The 11,184-nt window shown below is 32.6% G+C and overlaps 1 protein-coding gene across 1 annotated transcript; it reads right to left on the bottom strand.

Annotated features, from left to right (window-relative positions):
• Window positions 1-265: 265 nt before the first annotated feature.
• LOC133176067 (uncharacterized) lies at window positions 266-1,251 on the bottom strand. The gene is made up of 4 exons (XM_061311239.1): window positions 1,200-1,251; window positions 1,097-1,111; window positions 678-949; window positions 266-547 (listed from the first exon to the last, which is right to left on the bottom strand). Exons 1-4 carry the CDS (start codon window positions 1,249-1,251, stop codon window positions 443-445), a joined length of 444 nt encoding a protein of 147 aa, XP_061167223.1. The 3' UTR covers window positions 266-442.
• Window positions 1,252-11,184: the final 9,933 nt, after the last annotated feature.

Below are 11,184 nucleotides of genomic sequence, written 5' to 3'. Positions count from 1 at the left end.
TCAACATTTTTTTTTCTAAGTTTTCTAACTGCATTCTAATTATTATTGACTACTTAACTCTAAACCCCCATAAATACTGGGTAAGAAGTAGGTAACACGGTCTTCTTCTGCTTAAGTGGGAGACCTATCTGCTCTGCCAATACAATAAACTTATCTATTCAAACCTGACATAACCTAGCAGGTGAAGGGGAAACAAATAGAAAATAGTCAAGACTATGTATACAGCTTGTATACCTAATTTATTGTCGGCTTTCCAATGCAAGGATGTGCTGAACATTATATTGACAAATAGTCTGGATCTTGTTCCCTCCATGTTTGAAAAGTTTCATCATAACTTAACGCCACCATAATACTTAATAATCTGCCTATTTTTCATTCAATTAAGGCCTGATGAGGACGTCTTTGACAATAAATACCAGTATATATATAGAAAACATCCTGCTTATTTGGAATATGTTACCTTAATGCCAGCAAAGAATAACGGACTACTTCCAGTTTTACAAGCAATATCTTTTTCCTTATATTTGGCTCCAACGAGGCAATAAATCTAAAAATTAAAAAATAAAAATAAAAAACAAAAAACAGTAAAGTTGACAAAATACAATAAAAAAAAAATAGGAACAAAAGAAAATGAAAGAAACCCCTTTTTATCAAAGGAAAAGTATAGTTTTACGTACCATTGACCCAGATTTTTTCTGTTTATTCAATATATGTTCTGATGACAGAATGGCATCTTCCAATGAATCGTGTGCTAGTGTTTTACTCTTCACAACTTCTTCATTGTCCACATACCATGTTATTTCGTAAAATAATGAAGTGTCGGCTAGAGGTGTAAAGCTACATTTCAAATTTACACTAGGGACATAGTTTGTAATTACTCCATCAATGTCTTCTTTCCAGGATACATTGTGATAGGAAACAAGGAGATCTGACGGAACGTCAGATACGCCTAAATTATTAAACAAGGATTTTATCATTTAAAATAGAAAGAATTAGATATCTTTGTGAGGATGATAAATTTTGAAAAGAAGATATGATTGCCAACTCTTTGAAGTTATATTTTTCTTGAATAAAGGTAATTAAAGTAAATACTTACAGTCTTTACTCAGTTCTGAAACATGAAAAGATCTATGTATATACAACTATAAACCCTCATTTTTCAAATCTTATTTAAATATTTCTTTGATATTTAAACGCACCAAAACAATACGCTGAGGCACATATATCAACTGGTTTCAGTCGATAAACCATGTATGTTGCGCAATTTTTTACTTTGATTTTGATCTTCTTTGTGCATTTATCTCTAAAACCCACTTTACACACTTCGGCATCAATCGTCGTACCAGCCGGTGGATGTTTACCTAAAAGGAAAAGAGAACCATCTTTGATGAGGCATTAAATTTGAATTATTATCCAGCGTGTTTCTTCATAAGGACGAACGCTTGTCACTTCATTTAAGAAAATAAAGTAATGATCATAATAAATATTATTATCGATGAATTAAAACAAGCGGAATAACGCTAATATCGCACAATGTAATTGGATAACTTTAGCACCAATGAGCATGCACACTGCGAACTTCCTCTCTATAAGAGCTGCAGGACTTGAAAATTTCAGTACATAATTTTATCACTGATATCATTTCAATGAAGAAAGCATCTTATCAACAATTTTGCAAATTCTATCAAAGTATTGTATGCAGATTTATTTCAATCTCAATCTAATGTATGGAACGTTAAGTGAATTTTAGACCAACAGATGTAAGTTTATAACTTGTACAATTTCTTGCTTTCAATGCTTAGCCCCTATCATAATAGATAAACTATTTTAAACTGACCATGCAACAATTTAAAATAAACAAATAGATAAATTAGTTAATCAATTTATAATAATCATCGTCGTCGTCATCATCATCGTATTTTGTAAAGGAATATTAATATTAAAAAAATGGGGGTCCAAGTCACATTGACTGGGATTTAAATTTATTTACATATACAAATAAACTCAACCAAATAGTTTATTTGTAATTAGTTGTTTATCTTCGTCATTAATAAATGACAATATTCATCAAAGCATGTCTTGTGGTGTTTTATTGAAGTAAAAAATTAACAAAGCTGTGGGACCAAGATGGAACTGGTTTCCACTCATTCTTTACTGTACAGGCATTTGTTTAGCATAAGATAAATGGAGGGCATACAGACTATTATCTGTATTAAGAAACGTTCCATAGGTAGGTTAAATGTCATAAAACCTGAGTGGAACTGAAAGTTTTTTTTTTCCTGTGGAAAAAAGGGTGACGGGTTTTGAATCAGGTTGTCTGACCTGACGTAAATTAAAGATTCTTTTAAGTGGTGCTCTGTAAATCTTTGATATTCTCGCTAAGTAAAAATCAGTGCTTATCTTTAAAATTTTAGTAAATACACCTGAGTTCTTGTACATTTATCATCAATTGATAATGATTTACTAAAACATTCTCTATTCTTTAAATAACGCTGTCGTTTTCTCGTAAATCACTTTGTCTGTGAACGCTTTTAACAACCTTTGCATGTTAAAAAAAATTAATAAAAACAAGAAACAAAAAATACAAAATAAAATTTAAAAACAAGCAAACAAAGAAAAACACATACACACACACACAAAGAAAAAATTAAAGTTCTCTCAATCCATTTAATAGAGGAAGATATTATTTTCCATGACTGAATATGTTAATTTAATTTGAAATAGGACATCCACAGATCTAAATTTTATTTAAAGATGAAATTTGAAAATAAAGAACAGTGATCATACTCAAAGGTCCTGATAAACAATACAAATCATAAGCAGAGCCAACAGGGACCTCTGAAAACAGAGGTCATATCAGGTACCATGGAGGGTAAAGTATCTCCCGCCGATTGGTCACACGTGTGCCCCTTGTAACGATCCAGTAAACAGGAAAACCGTAAATAATTCAATGTGAATTTTAATTGATAAAACGTCATCGATATGTCTAAATGTCGAATGATATATGGAGATGAGGAACAGTTATCAAGCATAATTAAAGGTCATAGCAGGAGATTTCCTTTCGTAAAGAGGTTTTTTAATAAATTTTGCTTCATATCATACAAAAACATTTCGTCTGATAACGGGGCATACGTAGTACCCATCGAAATTCTAACATGTTGTTGGAATATATGGTCTCCGAAAATTACATGGATACTATCAATGACAAATTGGACCGGTTACGATAGCCTAGTGGTAGAGCGTGATCGGGAGGCCCGGGTTCGATTCTCGTTCGCTGCGCCGCATCAAACTTAAAGCATTCTTTCGCCAAGCGCCCCATATTAGATGTGAATGTCACAGGTCTTTAGGATGGGACTTTAAAAAACCAAGTATTCGTGTCACGGTAGGCGTTGGCACGAAAAAGAACCCTCAATGCTCAATGGTCTAAATTTAAAGCCCTTCATCGATTTATGGTGATCTCTCTATATGAGTGAAGAATTCTAGAATGGGACTAAAACAACATACAGACAATCAAACAATCAATGCAAAATAAAGCATCTTTTGATATCAACCTCGGAGTGTTTGTGTTTATTATCAGAATTCGTTGACAAATATAAGTCTACTGATGACCGATGACAATGTATGCAAATTTACGAGCTCCAATTTTTAAAGAAGCAGTTGTCTATGATGTCAAATCCTGATCTTTAATTTGTAGCGGAGAGTGGTTGTATGAAGTTTTGAATAGTCGTACCTTTTGGGGCTATTGATTTTTTTTTAATTTCGTCATTTTAAATTTTCTAAAAGTTCCTTGTAGTTTTTAACTATCCACATGACTAATACCACTTCTTGATTATGATGCTGTATAGTACTCCTGAAATTTCTCCTACGCTACTTAAATATTTTAGCAAGGAGGAAAGAAAGAGGCTTTGTAGTACATTTACAAGAACTCACTATCTATCATTATTTGTAAGAATTTTTATGGAGATTAGGTAAGGTAATTCAAATTCACTTTGCTTGTTGTGAATATTAAAAAATCTTTAAAACTAACAATTGATTTAGAAGAATTTCCTCCTTAAAAAGGGATCTATAGTACAGGTTGGGTTATAATTTTCGTACTAATTCATAAAACATTGTCGCCAGTGAAAAGATTGGAGTTCCCTAAATTTTGATCCTTTTAGAATAAATAATTAAAAGACCTTCATCATTCACTTCTTTAAATACTTCACCAGTAATGTCGTGTCCAGCAAGACCATAGTTGTAGGAAGAACATAAAAACGCAGTAGGATTACGTTTCAGATATTGGACATCTAGCAATATGGATCTTTTTGTAATTAAAAAATATGGAAACAAGAGTCTATGAATATTTGTAAGAAACACAAGGTGTAAACTTCAACTTGAAATGTGATTGTGTACAAGACTGGACCAATTTTAAACCATATGATAATCAAAATATTTTCACAAGTTGCAAAATATAACATCAAACTGTTATTAAATCAAACCTAACCTTTTAACCAGAAGGGATAAAGGGTTCCACATCGTGCCAGGGATGGTGGGGTAGTTGGCATAACAGAAAACCCAGCTCTGTACCACCCTTCAGAGAGATGGTAGTCACAGATGGGTACAGCAGTCATTGAGGAAGTTGGACTTCTTCTCGGTATATCACTTACTTCACGGTACACTGTATCAGAGCAGGGATCTGGCTCATCTATTAAGTACATGTAAACGAATTGTACACTGTATACAAATTTGTAATATGATAAACATAGGCAATGCTAATAATGGACTTTTCTTACTAATAAGTAATTCATGATGATAACTCTAGATCTCTTCAGTTCCTGGATATCGTTGAATACAAAGAACTATAAGTGCGGATAATATATTTTTTTACGTCTTCGATAAACTACAATATAGATCAATTATTTATTTCATGGTTACACGGAAATAAAAATCAACGTGATACATTATTTATAATATTGGCAGTAGACTTTTGTCTCTTTCCAATCTACTTACTGCATTTAGTCCATAAAGGAGTAGCTACAATGAGGAGCAAATGAAGGATTTTCATCTTCAATCTTCAGAATCTATAAGAACAAAGAAATTCAATATTGCACAACAAAGGACTTCTGTGTAAAGTGTGCACGTTTATTTCGCATAAATGCTGTAAACCTATAGGGTTTGAGACAAATATTTTAATTAGTAAAATAAACATCATCAATTGTTTACAATGTACTTATTATAGAGTGCATTGACCTCTAATTCAAGAAGAACTTGTTTACTTGAATCTGATTTGTCTATTTCATACGTAAATGAGTATTACGTATTGTACATTATAAAGTACGATCTACGGCGCTCTTCGAGAGAGCCACTATACGATCAGCTTTACGACTCACAACTTTCAGTTAATAAACTCTTTGCAAAACATTTTGGTTTCATTGGCTTACAATGCACAAACTCTTTCTCTTCTTTGTTTTTCAAAAACTTTACGGTCAATCGCCAAAGTATTATCAAAGGAAATATTTCAAGGATACATTGATAACAATTGTGTATATTTTGACCTTAGTGTGGTGATTTTCCAACTAACAAAATTATGCAAAGAAGAAAATATGTTCTACTAATAATTAAGTTGAAATATTTTGCAAAATATAAGAGAAACAACGAATAAAATGCGGTCGCCCGCGTGGCGCAGTGGTTAGAGCGTCTGCTCAAGAGTCGCGGCGTAAGGAGTTGATCCTTACGTCGAGGGTTCGAATCCCACTGTGGGACGTGGAGACCGGTCCTTCGGATGAGACCGTATAAACTGAAGTCCCGTGTCGCAGTAGGTGTTGGCACGAAAAAGATCCCTCACTGCTCAATGGCCGTAAGTGCCGAGTATAGGACAAAATTTGCAGCTTTCCACCGGCAAGTGGTGGCGTCTCCATATGAGTGAAAAATTCTCCAGAGGGACGTTAAACAGCATACAAACAAACAAACAAACGAATAAAAAGTGAGTTATTCTCAATGAGATATGAAATAACTAACTCTAGAGAAAAAAATCGCAGGTACTAGTGAACTAGTGAACAAGAGTGTGCTTCTATTATGCTACTTCCCTACCCCCTCTTCTTCAATGATATTACTATTATTATCATTAAAGGGAATTGCATCCATGTAGCCTGTCAACTAGTGCCTGCGAAAAAATAAAACATTAATTTTATGAAAGCTATCACTTCTTACAAAGTTTGTTTGCTATAGACGGGATACAGCTCGTTTTTTTTTTTTTTTTTGTTTTTTTTTTTTTTTTTTTTGTTTTTTTGCTTTTTTGATACTAATATTTCAATAAAATAGAAAGATAAGTTTTAAGGTTGAAGTTTTGTAATTTTTCTATAATTGTGTCACGCTTAATGCATTTCTCCTCTATATATTTTAGTATACACAAGACATTAAAAAAATGTAGTTCTATCTGTCTTGGTGGTCAACTCAAGAGTTTCTGGGCTACGACTACATTACATGTAGCTCCACCTGAAACTGGAATTCTGGAGTCTCATATGCGACATATATTTTACGGTGTTGTATGGACTCTATAATCAAAAACATAACAATACAGCGTATCTCAGAATGGTTCAATTATTAGGAAAATAAATCAGTTTTATAATAAATAAATTCCAACATATACACTTTACAAACATACCATTACCATGGGGCCCGATACATGTCCCTATGGAACATCAATTTTAACTAATTTTTGAAGGAGGTTAGCTATTCATTATATTCATGTAAAAACTTCTAAGTTTCAATGAGTTATAATGGAGATTTTTTTCAAAATTTAACGTACTATTGAAATATGACTGACTTTGCCCCACCCTTGGGTCTGAACCTAGGGCCGGGGGCGGGGACTTAACTTTCATAATTTTGGTAGGGGACTAAGCATTTTTTACAATAATGAAATAGTTTACCTGTTAAATACTCATGAGTAAAGAAAAAGGCTTTAATGATAAAAAAAATTTCCAATATATTACTAAATAAACAACTATCTAAATAAATAAGGAACTGATTCTTTAAAACAGTTTATAAAAATATCAATTTCTAAAGTAAATTTAGGTCGATCAAATACGTAACTAAGCTTAAACTGACTTTGACTTAAACGTAGTATATCTCAGAGGGAGTAATTTGAATAAAGACATTTTATTATAGACTCTGAAACAAATTCTCTGCAACTAACTTGATAAGAGATCTTGAGTTGTCGGGTAGATATATATATATATGATATCAGAAGTTGGAATTTTATTGAGGATTTGACCATCAAGATGAAGGATCTGATAAAATAAAACCATTAAAATTATATATATATATATATATATATATATATATATATATATATATATATATATATATATATATATATATAAAAGACTTCTTAGTCTACTCAAATATTTTGTACGTTTATGTTTTTATGATTTCTCAGAATCCAAATTATAATAAGAAATAAAGATTCTAAAATATTTTTGTGAATTGAACTTACTTTATCCGCCGTGATTATTGCCTCTCTAGCATCAACCGCCAGAGACTGATTTTATCCAAAACCATAAATTTCAACAATTATTGAAGTGCTGCTTTGACCTAATTTCAATGCTTCCTCTTTCGTTTACAACGCAGTTGTAGTTAATGTTTCTATATATAAAAATTTCAAACGTAGAAAGTATATATAAAAACATATTACCAATGCAATTATTTGCTATAATGAAGATAGCTTTCATGGTCTTGTGCTAAAGTCTTTTATTTGAATGCCTTGAAGATTAATATAAAAAAAAATACATGTACATACATGTAACAAAACAAGAAAATTATATTTAAAAAAAACTCACTGCTCTTGTTATTCTCTTGAAGTATTCCGTGAGATCATCTGACAATTGTGTGTTATTATTATACGAGTTTCAAATAGCACTACCTTTTAAATAAATTAAGTATACCAATAAGCGTGTGATACATTTCTGGAAAGAATGTTTGCACCTAGATTTATGGTGTTTTTCTTTCCGAAAAGATAGAATATTTTACAGATTATTGAAATTGTTATATTCTGCAGGAAGTAATAAAATAATAAAATAGATATAATGATAAATCACCCTAAATCTTAGAAATCTTTTTGCTATTAGATTTAAAGGACAAAATGTGTACAAATATTTGTTGTGTTCATTGTAGCAGCCTATTTCGCAAAGTTGTTTACGAGTAAGCCTGCTTATTGTTATTATTATTAATATTGTCAATCTTACAATAACAATGAACAAATAAGGGGTACTTTGTTTATGTTTTCTTATGAAAATCTATTTTAAAACATACTGGCACAATACTTGCCCCAGTATTATATTGAAATTTTTTTCTATCAAATAATTTTGTCAATCGCCGAAATTCTTTGTAGATAGTTAGAATCAGAGTATCTACTGTTGGATAATAAGACGGATCAATCTTAACCCAGAGCAAAACATTGTCAGTTTGTGACCAGTAAAACTAAGAGATCAGTACACAATTAATAGACGTTTATATTGAAAAATAAAATATGTCATTACTACAATAATTTCATAATGTTTTTTAGATCGATCACTGTTCGTTATCTTCACCTTTTTCATTCACATTGTTGAATTATATTTGTAGTACGTAAAATAGATAAATAATAAAAGTCAACTAAGTCTTGACAATTGCATAATGAACAATAAGAAAATTATGTTTATATCTTAATTTCATTATGTAAATTATTTCATCATATGCAGAGGGCAAAATTATGAGGGCAAAATTATGGACAATTATAATGTTTAATTCTAATGCAAATGTTTTGTAATCTGAATTTTGGTTTACTAATGCACTGATATTTTAGGCGGTCAAACGAGCATTTTCGAAAGTGAAAGCTTTTGACTATAACTTCATAAGAACGACTCAAATATACAGCGCTTCTTGGCGTATTTCATTTAATAGAATTCAACAAAATAAGACCTTTAAATAAAAATTACATTAATGTGCGCAATGCATCGGTTAAACCCAGTTTGCAACCGCTAAATCAGTATTAAAGGGCGTGTGACGGTACATATTGTCGTTTTGTACATATTGTCAATATGTACCTACCCTCACTGCACATATTGTCGTCCATCGGTACATATTGTCGCCGGCGACAGTATGAACCGAAACGAGCCTTATTTTTCTCCTGCATAATGGACGACAAAATGTACAGTCAAGCACCAGCACATATTGTCGTTGGTGACAATATGTACAGTCAAGGTCGGCACATATTGTCGTCGATATATTGTTTTGACAAATATTTACTTGAAAAAAGAAAGAGAGGTTGACAAACAAACACGAGCACAAAGGTAGAATGGCAGCATTTCTCGCAATACTGTAGGGAGAAAACTTTTTGGTCTGAAAATTGTGTCCAGAATTGATGTACATCACTATGATATGTTAAGATACTGTGATTCTTAAGATAACTGATAAATCGGCCTTTTCTATTTTTCTTGTAATATATACTTGGAGATTGAATATATGTATTATTTTTTTGTTTTGTTTAGTAGTAATGATTATTTAAAAATTATTTTTCGTGTTTTTCTTATATACAATCATGTGCCTATATAATTGGTTTAGGGTTGACATTTTTAGACCACCTGAACTGGAAGTTCAAGTGAGCTTTTCTGATCACATATTGTCTGACGGGTCCTCTGTCTGTAAACTTTTCACAATTTCAGCTTCTTCTCAAGAACTACTGGGTCAATTTCAAGCAGACTTGTCACAAAGCATCGGTGGATAAAGGGAATTCAAGTTTGTTTAAATGAAGGGCCATACAGTTGTAGAATAGTGTTAAGAATTAGTGAAAATTTACTGACATCTTTTAAACATCTTCTCAAGAACCACTGTGTCAGAAGAGTTGAGACTTATATGAAAGCTTCACCATGAAGTGTAGATTCAGTTTCATTCAGATCATGTCCCTCGGGGGAAAGGGGTGTGGCTGCAATAGGTGATCAATTTTTTTCATAGAATATTTAGGGGAAAAAAATCTTTCAATTTTTTTTTTCAGGAAGTACTGGGTCAGAGGAGATGATACTCATGTGAAAGCTTCGTTACATAACGTTAGTTCAATTTTGAGGCGCTGGCTCGAAAAGACCCCTCAAAGCTCAATGACCCTGTGTGCCAAATACAGGTCTAAAGTATACGTCTACTTACGGATGAAAAAATATTCGAGATGGACATCAAAACAACAAACAAATAAAAACATGTTCAAATCATGACCCTAGGAGTAGGGTGGGGCCACAATGGGCGATCAAAGTTTTACTTAGAAATATATACAGAAAACCTTTAAAAATCTTCTCAAAAACCAGACAGATGTAGCACCGGCTCACATCTTCCCCCCCTCCCGGTGGTTTGATATTTTTTCGGCTTTGGCAAATTATGTTTCTTTAACGTGTTTATACTCTCAATTTAGTCCACAGGTAAAATTTCATAATTAGATAACTTACTTAACATATACAGTACACACCTTACAAAAAAAAAAAAAATCTTACCCCCCCCCCCCCGTTCTGAAATTTATGGATCAATCAATGAAAACAGCAGTAGGCCCGTGATTAGTGATATTTATACGGAAGCATCCCCAGGTAGCGCAGATTCAAGTATCTTCAAATCAAACCGGGCCTAAGGTGGGGCCACAATGGGCGATATCAAAGTTTTAGTTAGGAATATATGGGAAAATTCTTTTTAAAAGGTATCTTCTCAAAAACAGCAAAGCAATGATTAGTCATGTTAGTATGGATTGACTGATTGATTATTATTGTTTAGTGCCGAGTCGGCTGTATTACAGCTATATTTCGGCGATGAAATTAAGTGTATATGACCATTTTTGGAGTTTTTGGTTTCTCCAGCCATATTTACATGTATATGGAGCATTGCCGTGCATTGTCATGCGACATGTTCTGATGGACGACAATATGCGCAGTTAGGGTAGGTACACATTGTCGCCGGCGACAATATGAACAGGACGACAAAATGTACCATCACAATAACGCTGCATAAAATAGCATGAGAGACACGTCAGTGTGATTCATACACCAATTTCATTCACAAAACTACCAAAAAAACAACAAAAGAAATCTTTAAGCAACAATATCTGTGGGGCGACAATATGTACAGTGAGGGTGAGGCACAAAATGTCGCCAGCGACAGCATGTACATTTGTAACTTTTCAGCCTGCGACAATAT

This window comes from Saccostrea echinata, unplaced genomic scaffold (genome assembly GCF_033153115.1).
Source record: "Saccostrea echinata isolate AGI-Se365-2 ecotype Australia unplaced genomic scaffold, CSIRO_AGI_Sech_v1 ptg000065l, whole genome shotgun sequence".
Taxonomy (NCBI): domain Eukaryota; kingdom Metazoa; phylum Mollusca; class Bivalvia; order Ostreida; family Ostreidae; genus Saccostrea; species Saccostrea echinata.
The sequence above is the reverse complement of the archived record's forward strand: the minus strand, read 5'-3'. Positions and strand labels throughout refer to the sequence as shown.

Bases quoted from the DNA above. Each gene is read 5' to 3' on its own strand.
- LOC133176067 (XM_061311239.1), bottom strand. From the start codon at position 1,251: ATGGTTTATCGACTGAAACCAGTTGATATATGTGCCTCAGCGTATTGT. The intron at 548-677 runs GTACGTAAAACT...TTTAATTTTTAG, and splicing joins AGAAAAAATCTGGGTCAATG to ATTTATTGCCTCGTTGGAGC.